General features: G+C 35.8%; 1 protein-coding gene across 6 annotated transcripts in view; it reads right to left on the bottom strand.

Annotated features, from left to right (window-relative positions):
• The window catches only part of LOC150094596 (uncharacterized), a 700,870-nt gene that overhangs the window by 322,069 nt on the left and 357,272 nt on the right, over positions 1-21,529 (bottom strand). For all 6 annotated transcript variants that reach the window (XM_090411629.1, XM_090411628.1, XM_090411625.1 and 3 more), the window contains one exon: positions 17,479-17,591. In XM_090411629.1, the coding sequence (XP_090267755.1) occupies positions 17,479-17,591 (113 nt within the window). The remainder of the gene's footprint in view (positions 1-17,478; positions 17,592-21,529) is intronic.

The raw sequence follows: 21,529 nt of genomic DNA, 5'->3' as shown, positions 1-21,529 counted from the left end.
ATGAAGGAATGTGGTATTAAACCTGATATCAAAATTGGAGATGTTAATGTCAGCTCTTTGCTTTATGCGGATGATGTTATACTTCTAAATAAATCCGCTACAAGTCTACAAGATTCTCTGACTAAATTGAATAGCTGTTGTAATAGATATGGTATGAAGGTCAGCAATAAAAAGACAAAGACAATGAAAATAGGCAGAATCATTGAAAATGTCAACTGTTTTGTGAATGGAGAACCTGTGGAACAAGTAAAACATTTCAGCTACTTAGGCACAATTTTTACTGAAGATGGTAAACTAAATATAGAAATAGACAACAGAATCAGCAAAGCTGGTATCGTGGGAAGTCAATTGAATAAATTCATATGGAATAAGAAAGAAATTAGTCGGAACACTAAATTAGCTGTATACAAGACTGTGTTCAAACCAATTTTAACTTATGGATCTGAGAGCTGGGTCAGAAGTAAAACACTTGACCAAAGACTAGAGACTGCAGATATGAGAGTCCTGAGAAAGATTAGAGGTGTGAACAGATGGCATCAATGGCAATATCATATTAAAAATGAGGATATTAGGAAAGAACTTGACATTGTCAGCATCCAGGAATGCGTTAGCAGAGCCAATCTCAGATGGTATGGTCACTTAAATAGAATGGGAGAGGAAAGATTAGCAAAACAAGTGTTCTCTGCCAGGTTGGCAGGAAAACGACCCAGAGGAAGACCAAGATATAGGTGGATTGATACGGTACAAAGTGCCTTAGACGATAGAAATATAAGATCTGATAATGTTGGAGTCTTGACAAGTAACAGACTGATTTGGAGGAAAATTGTAGATAGGAAGTTAGTAATGATGTAATTTTTTCATGTAGTACTGTCATATCCTGTACACCCCTTGAGGGTACATGGCAGGAATTCGATGATGATGATGATGACTTTCTTCTGTCGGGGAGAAGACATTCCACGCTATTCCATGGTCTGGCATTTCTTTCCAAATCAAAATGAGAACATCAACTTTCAAAATCAGTGACAATTCTTCGCAACACATCACAATCTTGAACTGCATGGATGAAATTTTGACAACATGAATCTGGTGCTCACTTTGTGTGTCAATGTGTTTGGCAAAAACCTCGGACAAATCTTCCTCCTGTGCAAATCCCTTTCTAAGATTAATCTGGACATTTCCTTGTCAACACTAGGCTACTCGCTGTACAGCTTGTACAGCGAGTAGTCTAGTGGGTAACAATTTCCCTAGTTTTCACTGCATTTTCAATTTTCTGTTTCCAGGGACACTCGCTCCTCTTTAAACGTAAACCAGCAGAACGTGCATGGCTCAGACAGTCATCACCATAAACGTTTTTTTTATATATCTTGGTACACTTTTGTAGCAGTTTTTCCTAATTTACAGTAAAATTTTTATCACAGCTCTTTGCTCCATGATGCAACTTCTGACATACTCCACTCACACACTCTTACTTCAATGGTTGCCACATGAAAACTGCTGCAATTACAACACACACTGTAGCAGTCAAACCTATAAACATGTTCACTTTTATTCAAAGGGCGGTACTATAAAAAATCAATCTCATTACTTAATGGGCACACTGTGTACCCTGAATTCTGCCAGGAATTCAAATAATCTTAGAATTTCTGGAGAAAAGTTTAAGCCTCAAATAATTCATGCATGTTAGATAAGTAAAAGGTAAGACTAACTACATCCAAATTACTTAATCAATCTGAAGCTAAGTCCAAAACTTTGCATATGAAGTTGGAATTTTTAATGAGATGTGTTTACAATAAGGTGGTGTTTTGTAAAATAGAAAAAAAAAAGAGTACCCATACAATACTACTACTGATGAGAGGGGACTGGTAGTCATAGGGGATCTCCTGTTTTACTTACACTTACTACTATTTCATACAACAATTCGGAACACGTATCCTTCTCATTCACAACCTATCAATATGAATAATCTAAGTGGAAGAAGTTTTCGCTGTCAGGAAACATCATAAACAGATATGCTTAACGATGAATTTCAATCATTTCAGAATTCAGTTTATCACAGAAGTGGAACCCAAGAGTCTGTAGAAAGAAAAGACGGTATCGAAATACTAATTAGCATTATTTCAAGCAAAAATCAATCATTAGCAAAACAAATGAAATAGTAAATAACGACAGCGGTGTAGCTAGAGCTTTTGCCGCCCCTCTCAATACACCAAAAATACTACAAAAAGTTAAAACGACGTATAGGGAAATAAATTAAAACACTATGTTTATATTTGAAGTAAAACTTTAATTTCAACATTCTAAAATGCTATTTTTCTTGCTTTTCTGTTAGCAAAATCGTTGATGATATTGGCGAAGTCAATTTCATAGTAATGTAGGTAATTCTTAATCAATTTTATTTAGAAAAACTCATCTCACAACTAGCAACACTTACAGCAATTGTGAAGAAAATTCGAAGCAGTATTACAATATTTGGAAATGAGTTCTCTAGACTGTATTTTAGAATTAACTGCAAAAGTTCATAGTGCCGCTCGGGGCGGACTGCCCCCTCCTCTCCTCCCTAGCTACGCCTCTGAATAACGATCAGTAATATTAAAAACAATCCTAACAAGAAGGATGAGCCTAGTGTGCTGCTACCAATTTATTGATATTTGGCTCTATATTTGTCAACAGTATTCTTAAATCGATGATGGAAATGCAATTAAAAGTTTTTTACTACAGCCCACAATGGGTACCTGATTTTGCAACCAGAACTGTTGGTAATGTTTTTGAATTTTAATTTCAATTCCCCATTTGTTGTTACTTCTATCAGTTCTTGTAATTGTAAAGATTCTTCTGTGTTTGTACTTGAAAACATGTCCAAACCCAATCGGGTATTTTCATTTCAAAAATATCTTTAAATCGTTGGCTGAAATCACAATGGAGAGCCTCCAAACTGACAATAGCTGAGCATGTCTTCATCACTTTTTTCTCACTGTTGATGTCTCCTCGTCCTAGGTTTCGTTTGCACAGGACAAATTTTGCAAGCACAGAAATAACAGCTTTTGTTTTTATTAAATTAAACTTACTACTATTACTACTATTATTACGGGCAACTCCAGGGAGTCATTGGACTCATCGAGGGAGGCCCCAAATCATATTCATCACAACTAGTTGACATTCATACAGTATCTATCATACCTCGCCTTAAACTCATTCACTGTCACAGCATCCACCACAGACTCAGGGAGCGCATTCCACTCATTCACTACTCTAAAAGTAAAGAACCCAGCTCTAACACCTTTACTAACCACACTTTTGCCCAGTTTCCATGGATGTCCCCTAGTCCTCCCACAAAAAGCCCTGTACTCAAAAATATCTTCTGAATTAATTTTATAGAAACCCTTCAGTAATTTGAATGTCTCAATCATATCTCCCCTCCTCCGCCTATCAACCAATTTTTGCAACCCACAAATCCTCAACCTGTTCTCATACGGTTCATTCCACAGACCTGCTATCATCTTGGTCACTCGCCTCTGGATCCTCTCCACCTCCTCCCCATCAAGAAGAAACCTAGGTGACCAAATCTGAGCACAGTAGTCTAGATGGGGTCTTATCAAGGCTCGATACAGAGGAACAATAACCTGCTTGTCTCTGCTTGTCATCGTATTCTTCAGCAACCAAGTGATTTGATGAGCTGTTTTGGTCACTTTTGCAATGTGTCCCCTAAATTTCAATTCCTTATCTACCAACACTCCTAAATCTCGTGCCTCATCAATTTCATGGAGCACGGTTCCACCAATGCAGTAAACTGCCGCCAATCTTTTCACCCCAAAATGCATAACCTTACATTTTGCCACATTAAACTGACATCCATTCTCCTTAGCCCAGACCTCCAATCTATCCAAATCATCCTGCAAAATTTTGACGTCATCTGCATTCACTATTGCCCTACCCAACTTCGCATCATCCGCAAACAAATGAACTGTTCCTCTCAGATCATTTCCTATATCATTTATGAACAAATTAAACAGCAGTGGTCCAAGAACAGATCCTTGTGGCACACCACTAGTCACAGGCCGTCTTGTGGACTCTACTCCCGAGTAAACCACTCTCTGATATCTCTCCGTCAACCACCCTCCTATCCATCTCACCAACCCTATGTCCATTCCCATATGCTGCAATTTACTGATTAGAATTCCATGTGGAATCCTGTCAAAGGCCTTGGCAAGGTCCAGTAGAATCACCGTAAACCCATTACCCTTATCCAGTTCAGCCGTCACTGTGTTATAATACGTGAGCAAGTTACTGAGGCATGACCTACCCTTCACAAAACCATGCTGTCCTCGATACAGTATCCCATTTTCTTCTATCCAATCTTGTATTCTATCCAATCTTCTCTAAGACCTTGACAATGATTCCTGATATGCTAATCGGTCGGTAATTTACTACAGCAGTCTTGGAACCACCTTTATGCAGTGGAACTATTTTCCCCTCTTTCCACCTACTCGGGACTAACCCAGACCCGAGACTCAAATTAAACAAAATGGTCAAGGGTACTGACAATTCTTTAGCTGCTTCTCGTACAACACGAGCTGGTATACCATCCAATCCCACGGATGTATTGACATTGAGGTTATGCAATAGACTACTCACCTCCACTTCATTAACCACAATTCCCGTATAATCTACTGGTTTATTCGTTTCTGCAATGTCACCACCTGGATGATATACTTTTGCAAAGTGCTCACTCAGTAACTCAACTATCTCAACTGATTCAGTTACCTCCCTACCATCGGCATTCTTTAAAATCAATCTGCCATGTACATTTTTCCTTTTACTTGCTACATATCTAAAAAACTGTTTAGGATTCTCTTTAGCCTGCATGGCCAATGTTCTTTCGTAATCCTTTTTTGCTTTTCTTACCACACTCGTCACCCTTCTGGCCTGTGCTTTATACCGTTCATGTGCCTGCCGGTCACCCTTCTCCTTAAATCCCCTCCATAGTTGTTTCTTTTTTTTGCAACTCAAGCTTAATGGTGTTATTCATCCATTTAACCCCTACTTGATTTATTATTCGGACTCTAGGTATACAGTCAGCCATTGCTTCATGCAAGCACTTCTTAACTACCTCCCATGCACTATCAACTTCTAGTCCTTGCAGTTGTACATGCCATGGCACTGAACCAATCAAACTCCTAAGCTTGTCATACTTTCCAGCCCGATAATTCCACATGTACCCTGTCTTAACTTGTTTAACAAATTTTTATTAAATTTGTTAAACAAGTCAGTCAAATAAGCAATGTCACTTTTTAAATTAATCAAGTTGGCTTATAAAGAATCATCTTTTTTCTAAACAACTGTAGCACTAAGTCAAAGAGTTTGATAGCCAATGAACTTATGTATGGAGCAGCAAGCGACTGAATTCTTCATCATTTCAATACAAAGTTGTCCAAACAATCTGTCATCAATAAATGACTTCTGATTTTGTTGACTGCAGTAATTACATAATGTAAAGACCTGTGTAGGCAATCACTCAGGTATTTGGCAACTAAATGTTGACGATGAATCACAGTGCACACATTTAGCACTGCCTCTTTGAAATATGCAATAAAACCAAGAAAGCGCCCTACTATCACTGGAGCACCATTGGTAGCAACTGACAAGATATTATTCAGAGGGATTCCTCCTTCTTTATAAAAAAATCTTCCAATGCATGAAATATCGATTCTCCTTTAGTGTCAGTTAGCAAATAATTCTTGGAGAATTTTTTCTTCTTTTATATATTGTACATACTAAAAGTAAGGCTTCATTTCCTGGTAAAGTAGATTCATCAAGTTGTATAGAGAGCTGGGTTGTTTTTAAATACTCACATAATGAGTCTTCAACTTTAGGGTCAAAGCTGTACAAGTGAGAGGAGACCACAGAGCCTTTAAAGAATGCAGAGAACCGACCAGAGCTTCTGACCTAATGTCCTATCCTCACTTTTTCCTGGTGCACTCTGTTAGGTATCTTCCTGGATACTGAATGAACGAGGATGGGCTGGCAACTTGGGATTTAGCCAACTAAACTGTATTATTATTATTGACTTAAACTACAAGACAAAATGACGGTACAACATGACAGAAATGCTGGCTGGGGCATTGCCCGGTTAAACAAGCCCCCCCCCCCCCCCCACTGTTTTTGCCAGGGAACAAGGAACAGAGAAAAGTCAGCTGCTGGAACAAATCCTAAAACATACCATAAAACATACTCAATATCACCAACGTTCAAGATTGGTACTATCGACATAAGAAGCCTGAATGGCAAACATATGGAGCTAGCTGAGGAATTGGATAATATTAGATTGACATAATAGGAGTGACTGAAACAAAAAAAAAGACAAAAACTGGTGAGATCTTTCTGAGAAATAAATACTCAGGCAATAACAATCAAGGAAAAGAAGGAATAGCCATAGTATTCAACACTTGGAGATTCAGTGTCAAGCTCTGAAGAAAACTCTGATTGATTCAGCCAGAGAGGCATGTGGTGAGGTTGTCTGCAAGGATAGGAAACTCAGAACTCCATGGTGGAAGTTAAAGAGGCAATGAAGGAAAAGAAGAAAGCATACCAAAAGTTCCCGGCAAATAAGTCAGCTTGTGCTCTTAGAGCAGTGTTTCTCAAAGTGTGGTACGCATACCCAGTGGGGGGGGGGGTATGCAAAAGGTTGTTAGGGGGCACGTGGCAATTTTCAGCTATGCATAATTAAAGGAGTCATATTTTTCAACAAATAGTGCAATTAGAGACAAACAGGATAAAACGGCACTAACTAATGAATCACATCCCCTCTCCAACAAAAACTACTGTATATACCAAGCAAAACCATATGCTGCCGGCGGAACATATGGTTTTGCTTGACACCACCCCCGTTGTTAACGTGCTAAAACTAAGAAATATATGGCGAACGTGTTTCAGATATTATGGAATTCGGATGAAGGGAATTAGTATTTTAACTCACCTGTTGAAATGCTAATTTGTCTTTGGTTTGAGCGATCTTTTGTTAATACCGCACCAATCTTATGCAGTTCTTTGCTGCTCTACGTATCTCAAGTCTTGTAAATTACTGGTAATTTTTGCTTGAAATAATGGGAAAGAAGATGACACTATTTGGGTAGATGACTTTGCCGATGCACACAAAGAAACTCTTCTCAATGGCAAAAGTAGCGATAGCGAGTAGCAGCTTCTTCGTAAGTCGCACCATTTTCAGTTTTTTTCTGAAAACTTTAGTTTCCAAAAATTCCCGCACATATCTCGCAACACGATTTTTTAGCTTTAATTTTGGGAAAAAAGTTAGAGTTATATTCGAGTAAATACAGTATTTCTTTTTAGCTTTCAAATTCTTTACGTATGGATCATTGGTTAAAGATCGGATTTATAAAACTCCCAAAAGAGAGCAATATAGCAAATACAAGTAGCTGTAAGTAACAAGAAAACGTTGATATTGCATCTGGATCAAATGAAATTGATAAGAGTGTGCCGTCTAACATTTCTAGAGAACCAAAATTTTAAACTAAATCATATTTTTTGTTTACATGAACATATAAATTCAAATAAAATAGATATTTAATTTTAATTAATATTTTAAATTAATTTATTTAATTTTAATTAATTAATGCATTTATTTTTTTAATTAATTAATTAGGGGTACTTGGTAATAATGAAAATTTAATAAGGGGTACGCGGATATCTGAAGTTCGAGAAACACTGTCTTAGAGAATACAGAGACGAATGTAAGAAAGCCAAACACTGTGTAAAACTCGCTAAACAAAAGTCATAGGAAGACTTTGGTAAGAATATAGAAAACATAGAAAATAAATATCAAGAAGATGGCAAGATATTCTGGAGGTTGTTGAAGAAGTGCAGAAAGGAGGAAGAGTGTTGTAAAAAGAATTAGAGATGATAGAGGTGATATTAAAAACTGGAGAAAAAGATATCCTTGAAGTATGGAGTAATTACTTAAAAAAAAAATTGATAAATGAAACAATCAGTGACAGCACAGTGGTAAAAAAGACTGACCAGGCATGCAATCAGGAATACATATTATTATTACATGACACCTCCAAGGAGTCCAAAGACTCATCGAGAGAGGGCACCTCCTCTACAACTCTCTGTCTCCACCAGTCAATTCACTAACTACAGTGAACCATAGCTATCATCATCATCTACACCAGTGGTTCTTAATCTTTTCAAAGTCTAGAAACACCTTTGATTATAAGAAAAATTTGAGGAACACCAAAAGCTTTAGGTTCAGAAAAGTAACAATAATATGCATGGAGTTGCCTTTTATAAAAATGGAACTAATTTAAAGCGATACTTAAGCTTGTCGGCTTTTGCAGATTTCAGCAATATCAGGTCTAATATGTGATATAGCTACCCTCATCTCTTTGTCTATATTAGTAAGTCTTTCATGCTTTGTAGTTTTTATAATGGTTAATATTGAGCAACCGAGCTTACACAAATATGTTGAAAACTGTAACAAAATTTTCAGTGCTCTTGTGGAGAGAGTTGGGTATTCGGCTTGGACAAAAATCCAAAATTCCTCAAGGGTTATTTCAGAGAATTTCATTTTTGGAGTATGATCCGTTGACAAGGATCATACTCTTCTTCATGCAACGAAAATTCACAACTCAATGTATTAACTGTGCGAAACGGATTTCGTATCCAGTCAGAACTGTGTGTACTTGGGGTACTTGAAAGAAGGAAGGAAAGTAACTTGAAATTCCTTTCTTCCAATATTGTTAACTGTTCTGTTATGATGGAAATAATTCCGTCGATATTTTTATTCAGAGTATCCAATTATACTCAGGACTGTGTCATGTAACATCCTTTGCTGGCGGAACACTTGTAACCACTTCGCAGAACACAAGTATTCTGGGAAATACCGGTTAAGAACCAGTGATCTACACCAACGCCATCCACTGCCCACTCCACACTTTTGGATGGAGAGTTGATACGTTAACCACTTGGTCAACCAGGTTGGCATGGGAAGACTATATATAGGCAGTGGTGTATTTAGGTATAGGCCCGGGCCTAGAACGGCAAATTTTGAGGGGCAGAAATTTCTGGGCTCTCATTTTTGTAATTATATTTATATTATGAATTTACGATATAAATAGGTTATGCATGTAAATCAACATGTTCATTAAATATGGGGGGGGGGGTGAACTTTCTGCAGGCCTAGGGGCAGAAAATACCTAAACACGCCACTGTATACTGGTATCCCTCGATATTACCGCATATATCAAAATTGCTTTATTCAAATCTAATAATCAATGGTAAAAATTACAATTTGTCCAAAATCGATTACTGTATTAATAATTCATTTTATAGGGTACTCTTTTAGAAAAGACAAAAAATGAATGTAAAGTAAATGTTTCATAAATACTTGTATCTACATTATTTACTGCAATTTTTTAATTAAAAGAAGTTATAAAGAGTCGTTTGAATAGTTTTAGTTTTTTTCTTATCGGCATAAATTCTACGATAACAAGTGAAATGACTCTCCAGACCTCGGCAAACAAGCAATAAAGCATAAAGAAAAAACACTGCAAATACAATACCATGATGCTACAAATTAAGTGGATATTGAATCCAACATTATTTCATAGTCAAATATAGAAAATACAAGAGTTTCGTGCCGAATATATAGAAACTAAAAGTTTCGCTGTATGAAAGCATAAGCAACCTTATGGGCAACTCGTAGTAAAGGTGGAGTAAGCTCCAGATCACTTTCCTTAGTATTTACCATAATGTAAAGCACATCTCCTAGAGGAGATGTATGATAAATAAGCCTTCGGCTCTCTATTTCAGTAATACGTGATGGTTTATTTATTTTCAGTTACAATCTAGAAATTATTGAACACAGAATAAAAAAAAAAACAACTAAATCATACTATATTGACATCGGAAGTCACGGTAACCCTCAGATACAATTTACTGTCAAATATCACAAACCTTTACATAACATGTGTTAAACCAAACTGACAGCAAAAAACAGTGCGGAATATCACTTGTAACATATGAATGCACAGCTACTTATGACCTCCAAGCTATACACTGATTGTGTAAGAATATTTATAGTAACATTTTGCATGTATCTGTCAGATCAGCTGTGAGCTCCGCAGGGATAAAGGCGTGTTAATCAAAACTCTTGTCGCGTATATCAAGCAATTAATTTCGCCGTGTTAATCAAATTCCGCATTAAGAAAAACCGCGTTAAGCAAGGGATACCTGTATATCCATACTTGAAGTAGAAAAAGTCATCAAAAGCCTGAAATGTGGAAAGGCAGCTGGAGTAGATGATATTCGACCAGAAATGCTCAAGTATGGATGTATAGGTCTTACAGTGGCTGCCCTGCATAGTTCAGAAGGCCTGGACAGAGGGTCGAATTCCAGATGATTGGAGTAGAACCCTCATAGTACCCATATATAAAAAGGGAAATAAAACTGAATGTGAGAATTACAGAGGTATTTCTTTACTGTGTTCCTGGTAAGATTTATGCCAGTATACTTGAGAAACGGTTGCGAAGGATTGTAGAAGACAGAAGCTTGGTAAAGAACAAGCTAGATTTAGGCCAAATAGAGGCTGCCAGGATCAGATTTTCACTTTACGACGAATAGTTGAGAAATCGTAGGAATATAACAAAGATCTGTATTTAAGTTTTGTAGATCTGGAAAAGACATATGACAAGGTGCCAAGAGAAAAAATATTCAAAACAGCAATACTTAGTCTTTATTTGAGTTGTAAGTCAGCAGTTAAAATTGAAGGAAGCACAGGAAGATGGTTTAATGTTAAATCTGGTGTCAGACAAGGATGTATATTATCAGGGATTATATTATATATAACAGCCAAGAACACACATTTCCTCCCGCTAGGGGAACAATTTAGGAATTAAGGTTTACTTTTGGTTTTCATGCTTTAGTTTCATTTACCCAGTGTATTGCCTGCAAGTTCATATACTGTATTCTCATGTATTCCATAATGATGACAATTTGACTTTGCTGAAATACAGGAAATATTGAATAGATTGTAATTAACATTAGTCTGTGTTTTAATTTCCTTCAAAAAATATGGTTAGTGTCATCCTGTACAAAACTTTGCATGTTTTTCATCCATGCCAACTGCAGTACAAGCACAACCTACTAATACAATCTTCGGCATTGGAATTACATTAGCTTGCACTATTCAAGACACACGAGAGCTGCTGAAATAATGTTGGATCTTTAATATTTCCTACTTCTCCTTTTTTCCATTAAGTTTAATGACATATTACTTGAGATCAGCCCTGCTACACATTTGTGTCTATTACTTGCCAGCATTCCAATACTGTCGTATTTAGCATATTTCATTCTTCTATAGCACTTCTGACTAAATCAGTCCACCTTGCCCTTGGTCTTGCTCTGGGACTGTTTCTAGTATTGTGGCATGTTGTCTACCATCCTTCATTTCCTTCATTGAGCAATCATTCAAAGTAATTATTCCAGCCATGTACAACATCTTTGTCTTCAATTTTATGTGTATTAACACGTCCATGCAGAGCTGTAATTCGAGTGTATGCCAAGTCTGGTGGTAACTTGCTTGACCATGTAAACAAGTCTTTTCTGCATCAAAATTCTACTGAAAAAAATTTTAACTTATATTTGTGAACTGTCTCCATAATATAGAAAACACCTCAAAACTAATAGTTTCTTATTTTGAGTTTGTTTATATGTAACTTGACTGACAGACATATTTTTGTAAGAGATAAAAAAAATAGAAACGACGTTTTAATTTAAGTGAACTACACAACTAGTTTCATCTTCTTAGAAGCCTTCTTTGGGTACATAATATGAAGGGAAATACCAACAACCATTGCAAGAGAAAAAAATCTAAACATTAAAACATTAACATTTGAAGGCGTGTATCTCTTCATTGTTGGGAGTGTGCTTGTATTCAAGGTCTCGTGAATGGCAAAGTTGGATAGTAGAGCAACGACAGTATGAGAGATTATAGCTGAGGTTAGAGTTGGGATGTACTGGATTTAGGATGAATTCTTTAGATTCTACAATTCTTCTTTCCAGTTCATCACAGCATCGAAAGATATTTTCCAATTCATCCCACATGACTGGATGAATGACAAAGTCTTCATCTTGAGCGTCAGCATAATTCAGGATGTAGTTTGACAGAAAGCTTGCTTTAGTTCTGCACATGTGATGTCTCTTTTATGTTCTTCTAGATGTAATTTTCAGTCTTGCCAAAATAAGGTATGTTGCAGTTGCAACAGGGGATGCTGTATGATGTATAAATGTAATTCAGGGGATGCTGTATGATGTATAAATGTAGATATAGTAATCTTTCTGTGTGTGTAAGAAGAAGAAAAAAAATATGGTAAATGCCAGGATATTTCAAGTTATGTTTTTGTTTGGGCATACTGAGCAAGGAACGGAGTTTAAACAGAGGAGTGAAAGAAGTCCGGATATCATATTTTTGAGAACTTTGGCTAATTTAGGCGAAACAGAACTGATATATGGTAGGGATATGTAGCCCTTTTCATTATTTCTATCTTCAATATGGAGAGGAGGTGGATTGAATTGTAGCTTATTATCTGTTTGTTTTGAACAAACAAATAATTGAAAGAACAGATTTAAAGTCCTTTGTTGATATCTTCATTTTCACAGAGGGAGTGAGCATGTTTGCCTAGCGCAGAGATTACGCCAAGTTTTCGAGGTGGTTATTGATGGGACTGTGCATGAAGATTTCTAGTGGTGTGAGCTTGACATCTAGGAAAAGGAGAGAACCATCAATCTCTAATTGTGCAGTCAATTGGATTTTTGGATGTTAACTGCTGAGATGGTCTAGAAAGTTCTTTACAGGATCAAGTCCATAACTCCAGATTAGGAAGATCCATCTATATATCTTTTCCACAACCTACGTTTCAAAGAGAATAAAAAGAGAGCTTTTTCCTCAAAAGATTCTAAATATAAATCTGCCAGTATGGGAGATAAAGGATTGTCCATAGATCAACCAAAGTTCTGTTAGTAAATAGTGTCTTTAAACTGGAAATAACCAGAATTAACACAATGGGTTAATAAAGACATTAGTTTCGATAATTTATTTTTAAAGAGAGTAAGAACTTATTCTGTAGGAACATTTGTGAAGAGGAAAACAACATCAAAACTAGCCATAATTTCCTCTTTTTTGAATATTTTGGTCTTCGACACTCAAAACAAAATCAACAGAATTTTTGAGAAAAAATTCAGATTCAGTTCGTCAGATTAGTGACAAAGTCACTAATCTGACGAACTGAATCTGAATCTTGTGCATGTGCTCACTTTAGCAATGTAACTCGATGACTAATGTTCATAGAAGAACGGGTCAAACCTACTACTCAGTGTGCTCAGTAGCTGCAGAGCATCCTTTGTGCAGGTTGGTGCACTATTTAATAAGTTCGGTCTTTTTTTTTTGAAGATGCCTCGTATACGTGCACGCACATACACACAGAGTGATCAAAATTGAAGTATTCTTGTTTAGGGCCTTGTGGTGCTATACCAATTGATCCAAAATACTGTGAAACTTTGCTAGAATATATTCTGCATCATGCAGAAGCAATATCTAAGGAAAAAAATAGTTCAAAATTCACCATCAGGGGATGCTGTATGATGTATAAATGTAGATATAGTAATCTTTCTGTGTGTGTAAGAAGAAGAAAAAAAAAAACAAAAGCATATCATTTTTATTCCCTTCCATTATTCATTCAGGGGCTGTATACTGTTCAAAGTGCTACCTTTCCTCGTATGCCACAAACTGCATCCTTTGCAAGTGTGTTCAATGGCAGAATGCAGCCGATTAGGATCGATATGCACATGCTGCATTATACTGTCTTTCAGTGATGGCAAGTTATCAGTATGATCTTGATAAACCCTGTCTGAGATATCCCCAAAGCCAGAATTTACTGGGGAGGGGGGGGGGGGTCAGATTCAGTGAACGAGGCAGCCATGCATTGGGGAATGCATGGCTGCCGTTCACCCATTCTGACCCCTCTTGCTTCTGTGAAATGTTCTCAAAGAACAATATGTATGGATCAACAAATGTGTGGAGGAGACGTAATGAAGGGAAAAATCCTGTTTCCATCATTTTAAACCCTCCTGACACCTGCTGAGTTCTGTGATATGCAAATTCCACATATCTGGTAATTACAATGGACCCTGGTGTTGATTTTTGGAACTACTCCCCCCCCACCTAGATATTAGTTCTGCATGATTTTTTAAAGTATCCATTTTTAAGACTTTATGGCCTTAACCAAAGATACCGTATATTTTCGTGTATAATGCGAACTAGAAATTTTGTTTGAAAATAGCCTTAAAATGCCATCTCCACGTATAATGCGATCTGTTATTCTTGTTCCCTAACATAAATAAAACAATATGAATTAACGAAAGAAATATTTATTTTAAAACAAAATGACAAAATCCTTAAATTCTTCTTTATCTTTTGAGTTATCAAACATTTCATTTATAAATTCATCTGTAGGCATTGCGTCATCAGTATAGCAGTTGTCGTCATCATGCTCTCCATTTTATTGTGTGTCATCCTCGCTTTCGTATATGACGTAATCTTCGGATCCATCCATTGAATTACTTATTCCACATTTAAGAAATGAACGTTGAATCATTTCAGATGGTATCGAATCCCAAGCCTCTTTAACCCAGCTGGTGACTAGCGTGATCTCAGGCTTCTGAAAATTCCCATCCTTTGTCATTTTCACTAAACCAGATGACATACATCCATTCTCTCCATTTTTCACGTAAGTGTTCTTTAAACGGCTTAATCAAGCTGACATCAAGCAGCTGCAAAACAGAAGTTAGACAACCCAGTATGACTGCTAGGTCTGTACGTAGCTCACGTGCTTTCTCTTTGCTTGCCTCCGTTAAATGCGCCGGAAACATATCCCAGACTAGCATGCTTTGTTGACGTAACAGGCTGCCTGAACGTATGTTCCATACTTGATCCAGCCACAATTGTACACCTTCATTCATCCAACCTTTCTGATTGGTGTGAACAAAGACACCTGGTGAAAATTTCACATGCTTCGGAATTGTCTTCCTTTTAAATATCACTGTTGGCTTTAATTTGGTTCTGCCTGCCATGCATGCTAGAACAACGGTAAAATGCGTTTTTTTCATGTCTGGCTGTTTTTATGAGGACACTCTTTTCACCAACTGAGTTTACTGTTCGATTCCCAGGCATATCAAAGTACATGGGCATCTCATCCATATTGCCAATTTGGGAAAGTTCATATCCGTGACACTCCGTAATTTTATGATAAATTTATGGAAGGACTGCACTTTTTCTTCAAGCTGCTTTGGTAACTTCTGCACAATTTTTGTTTGGTGTCGTAATGTTAATGCTTTGCGTTCCATAAATCTGTTGCACCACCCAGGCAAAGCAAGAAAAGATGAAATATCTGGTGTGTCCTTGAATTTACCATTCTTGAGTTGTAGAGCCCGAAAACGAATTGCATTTCTTGTTACTATAATTTCATCTTGTCGTTGCATCAAAATCCATTCATTTAGCTCTTCTTCGAGCTCTGGAAAGGATCCTACATCCCCATGACGGGCACGTTTCGTTTTGGGGATTTTTTCAAGACTGTCTTTTTGTTTATGCCAAAGTCTAATATTACTCTCTGCTACACCAAATTCTCTCATAGCAACACTGTTATTATGTTTTTCTGAAATCTGCACAACACGCAATTTAAATCCTGCTTCAAAAGATGAACGTTTACATTTCTGTTGGCTTATTTTCAGGCTAGGTTTGTTTAATGAATAATATTTAAAATGAACTGTGGTTAAACCGATATAAATGTGCTAATATCCTGCCAGGGGGGGGGGGGATACTAGCACTAGTTACATTACTGGCTTTATGCGCAGATACGATGCGCGCGCTTGGTCGCCGAATGCGAGTGGGCATTAGGTAGTATATATTGTGTGTGCAAGTCTAATAAGATGTTATATTTTTTAATATCTGCATATAATGCGAACCCCTAACTTTAGACCATAAATTTTTCGCATTATATACGATAATATATACGGTACTTCAATTTTGATCAAGCGTGTGCATGTATGTGTGTGTGTGGGGGGGGGTCTGGAAAGTTCTGATAAATAAACACCCAGAACAAAATGATATTAAAGCAACTGATATAACCACAAGAAATAACATACTAATAGCAAAGTTATGAAGGTAACTTATGTTCTTATATCCTCATATGTTCTTTCTTGTGGTTATCAGTTGCTTTAATATCATTTTTGTTCTAGGTGTTTATCAGAACTTTCCAGACCCCCCTGCCATGTGTGGATATATGATATTTGTTCTTAAAAATATTATGTATTACATAAATCGGCTGGTTTCTGTACTAAGGGGAAGTATACATGAATATCAAGCAAGAACTTCGGCAATCTTTACAATCAGTAGGCCTCCTTTCCATCTCTAGAAACTTTGAGCTGTACTGTCATATGGTAGTACGATACTATCATATGAAATAAACCATTGTAAATTATATTTTCAATTTATGCTTTCTACAACTATAATTTTAATAAAACCGTGCTTTGTGAGTTTGAAATTCTAATTATCAATTCTTTGAACCTACAATTATTTAACCCCCTTGTGCTGAATACATAATGTTCTGGGTTTACATAATGGATAGATTCCATTCTTATTTTATTCTAGTTCAGTCAACAAAAATAAATCAAACATTATACAGAAAACCACGATCATTGTTCCTTTCAGGTACCTTTTTTTCTTATCATTTACATAAGAAAAAAGTCAAAATCATATAATATAAAATTTCTCATGTATTTCAGCCTGAAATACATTGTAAGGTTTAAGATGCAGACTTTACATAAAGCTTAACAATTCTTTATTTTATCTGTTTACCTCAGATGAATTCCAAAAATAATATTTTAGGATTAAACAGTCGTTTCTTGGTAATAAACTCTGAAAAACTGAAGTCTTTTTATTTTTGTGGGTTAAAGAACAGATGTAAGGTATTCAGAAATTCTTAGGAAAAAAATTTCTATATCCATTATTTCAAAACAGGTTTTTAGGTTATTTTATCGTATTTCTTGCTACAATAAAAGTGCAGCGGTTGTGCAGAAGGATTTATTCACAGTCCCTCCCCCATTTTATAGAGTTTACAGAAAGACATGTAATTCATTCCCCATCAGGATAATTTATTTCACTACCCATACCACAACTGTAAATGGGATATTTATTTATCTGTAACAAACTATTTGTATTCATGCCTATTCTTTTCCTTAGATGTGCCAGCCTTATTCAAAATGGTTCACATCTGATTAATGCAAGTTGAAATATAATTACCTATACATCTCCAAAATTTAAACATACTCATTATAGCAATTCTCTTAATATATTTTGCTTTCAGTGTGAAGTAAAAATTTCAAATTGATCTTCCAGGAATTGTTACTTACTTTCTTTTAAGTGTTGATTGAGCTTGTTGAGATCACTAGGATGACACAATTCCTGAATAATGCACCCCACAAGATCTTTATTAAGGTACTGACTATATGCTGAAGACACACCACTGTAAATGGAATAGTAAAAGAATTATTTTACAGATAACAAAATTATTAACAATTAATGCAATTTAAAAATCATATCTTACCTTAACAATTTGATAAGCTCGATGGCCTATCTCAGCTCTACCTATTTAATACTGTTATAGAGCCATGAATTCTATACATATTCTGTTATGTTTTTAAATTGTGTGTTCTCTGTCCTGATTTTTTTTTTATCAACTCCCACACAAGAGAGGCATGAAACTTTTAATGACAGTATTGCATGTGGACAAGTGATCGGTTAGAGGAAATATCTATATCTATAGAAAAGACATAACAGAAACAAGGCATCTATCAGAAAGCAAACAGATGGAGTTAGTGAGGGATGGATCATCTATTAAAGAGAAAAAGAAATGCTAATATACTTCTTGAAGAGCTCAGGTGTATCATTGTGGAAAATGGTGTGGGAGAAATCTAAAGAACAGAGGAAAACAGAATGAAGGAAGAGAATGAGGAGTTTCTTTGATAAGTCTAGAGCTTCACCATATATGGATGTTAATTACCAGAGGAATGGTGGTGGACAGTTCAGTGGAGTAGAACCCATGGAAATACCTATAGAAAAGACATAACAGAAACAGGGCATCGGTGGGAAAGCAAATGGATCGAGTTAGTGAGAGATAGCTCTCCTCTGGATGCAATCAAGCACTATGAGGATTTTGGGTTAGTTGAGGAGAAGAAAACTACTGTTTAGAACAAAAAAGAACACCAAGCTTGAAGGGTGAAAAGGATATGGACATGATGTATTTGTTTCAGGTTAAACTAGAAGTGAAAGTCAATCTAACAAAGAGAAAAATGAAGTGGGCTGGTGAATGGAAAATATTACTTCTGAAAGGAACTTTGTTTTGATGCAAGAAAACAAAGCCTAGATAGCACTGATGTATAAACACAAACAATCTGTTTGTGATGATATTAAACAAGAAATGTTAATATGTGGAGAAATAAGTTTTACAGTGGTTGCATTACAGAAGGATTGGGTATAGAGTTTTCAGAGTACCCATGTAGAAAAAAGCAAATAAAACTTGAAATGAGAAATTACAAAATTCCTCTACTTAGTATTCCAGCTAAGATTTATGAAAGCATACTTTAGAGACTAATAAAAATAATGGAAGAGAGACTTGGAGAACAAGCTGATTTCAGGCAAAAGAGAGGTTCTCTGGATCAAATTTTCAGTTTAAAAAGATAAACAGTTGAGAAATTATAGGAATATAACATGGATCTGTATTTAAATTTTGTATATCTGGAATAGGCATATGACAACATGCCAGGATAAAAGATGTTCAAAATGCTACAATTGCATGGTGAGAATGGAACATTATACATGGAGCAATACACACTCTGCATTTCAGTTGTATGTCAGCAGTTAGAAATGGAGGTACAGGAAGTTTGATGTTAAATCAGGTGAGACAAGGCTGCACATTATTTTGGGTGTTATTTATTCATCATCTATGTGGAATGAAGAAGAAAAATATGATGAAAAGTAGCTTCAGGTCTCAATCAAAATTGGCAATATTCAACTCAGTGGAGAAGCCTGAAATGTGAAAAGCCAGCTGGAGTAGATGACAATCCACCAGAAATGCTCCAAAGTTCCATGATAGTTATACTGCATAATTTGAAAGCCTGGTCAGAAGAATTCTGAATGATTTAACAAGTGCTCTCATAGTTTTCATCTATAAAAATGTAAATATAATGTGAGAATAGCAGAAAACTCTCTATAATGAGTATAATGTCCAGTTAACATTTATGCAAACATACTTGAGAAGAAGCTAAGAAAAACTGTGAAAGAGAAACTTGGTGAAGAACAAGATGGGCTCATGTCAAACAGGGTTAGCCTTGATCAGATTTTCATTTTACAACAAATAGTTGAGAAATCATGGAATCATGTAACAAGAACCTGCACTTTAGTATTGTAGATCTAGAAAAGCATAGAATAAAGTGCTAAAAGAGGGAGGAAAAAAAAAAAATCAAAACACTACAATTATATGGGATAAATGGTCTATTTTAAGTTTTAAGACAGTACTGTGATGTGAGGGAAGTACAGAAAGATCCTGATAAAAAATCAGGTGTAAGATAGCAATACCCCCCCCCCCCCCGTTCACTTCTTCCAAAAAATTATGGGGGGGGGGGCAGAAAGATAGAAAACTAACAACCTATAGAACTAAAATATTTTGGCTATTTAGGCATAATTTTTAGTGAAGATGGCTAATTAAATATGGAAACAGACAAGAGAATAAGAAAAACTTGTATCGTGCAGAAGCAACTGAATAAATTTAAATGAAAAAGGGAGGTTAGCAATAAATGAACACAAAACAAGGCTCAAACGAGTTTTAACTTTGACAATCAGGTTTGAAATAAAACTGATGGAAGACTAAGATCACAGATATGAAAGTGCTGAGGAAAATTAGCAAAAAACAACAATATGGAGTATATGATGATTTTCATTCAGATATACTGCATTTTATTTATTTCATTTTGTATATATTAGATAATGTATGTATTACATTTCTTCCCCTTCCTTCAGTTTACCAAAATATAATAAATTCTTCTTTTAAAATTTTCATGAAATTAATTTACCATTATAATTAAACTCACCTGTCTCCACAAAGAATAAATGACAAAAAAAAATTATATATATATATATATATATGTGTGTGTGTGTGTGTGTTAATAAATTTTATACTGCTATTGAAACAGTATGCAAGTTCATGTTATAAATTATGGCCAGACTTCAGCAATGTTTTGTAATGGTGATATCTCATGAAGATGACAGGTTTCCAAGTTCAACAATTGAATTTAATTTCAGTGAAATTTATCAAGACATTTTGTTATGCAGACATATTCACCAAAATAAATAATGGCATAATAGCAAAATAAATAATCATTGCAAATATTTCAAACAGAAAATAAATGGCCACCATCAATGTATCAGCATAATCACATGAATAAAGAATGTTAATTCTACTTTACAGAGCTGAGCCACATGCTGGAGTGCCACCTTGGAGGTGGTTATAAAATAGAATAAGATTACAATTAAAGCCAAAATTAAATTAAGTGATGCAAAATATAAATAATAATAAACAAAATTTAGATAATTAACGAATGGCATAGCATTATATTAAAAAAAAGGAGAGGGGGGGATGCACTACTGTTTACCATTCATGAGAACAAGACTCTCCCATCCACTTGGCAATGGATAGAAACTCGATTTAAGTTTGGGCAGTTAGAAGTGCTTCAGCACTCTCTTTAAATAATCACTCAAACCTAAACCTGCACTGATGTAAAAGGTGAGTATTGGACCAACATTTTGGCCCAAATGGATATTGTGGTCAGTGTCCACTCCATGCTGAACAAGATCATATTTTTCAGGTTTATTGTTGTTGATATAACACTGGTATTCTTGTACTTTTTTTTTTTTTTTTGACAGAACACCCTGTTTGTCCAAAGTATTAGCAGAGGTACTCACACAGAAACCTGGTAAACACGGAGGAAGAGAGGGGGGGGGCTGTTTATCTTTCATAGATGGTAACCAAGAGGAGATTTTGTTGATATGGGAGAATGCAGGAACTCAATTTTTATCTTTTAAGGATCTTTTCCACCCTCTCTGAGATGTCTCTGATGCATGGGATACGGACTTGCATTAGTTTCAGAATTCTTCGGGATAGTTATGTACATGTCCAGAATGCGTTTAAACTTACCTGAGGTGAAGTCCTTCTGAAGGCAATTCTTGTTGGAAAGCTTGGGAATTAGAGCAGATAACAGATGCTGTATTGAGCAAAGATTTGAAGATGCCTATTTTTTGAGGTGGATGATGCACTGAATCCAGTCAAGTCTATAAAGCCAAAACAATAGGAAAATTTTTACAATGGAACTGTCATGGGTTTTGCCAGATATCAAGATTTTGTTGCAG

Source organism: Typopeltis vanoorti, chromosome 21 (genome assembly GCF_054136105.1).
Source record: "Typopeltis vanoorti isolate ZY-2024b chromosome 21, IOZ_Tvanoo_1.0, whole genome shotgun sequence".
NCBI classification, from domain to species: domain Eukaryota; kingdom Metazoa; phylum Arthropoda; class Arachnida; order Uropygi; family Thelyphonidae; genus Typopeltis; species Typopeltis vanoorti.
This window is presented reverse-complemented; position numbering and strand designations above follow the sequence as displayed.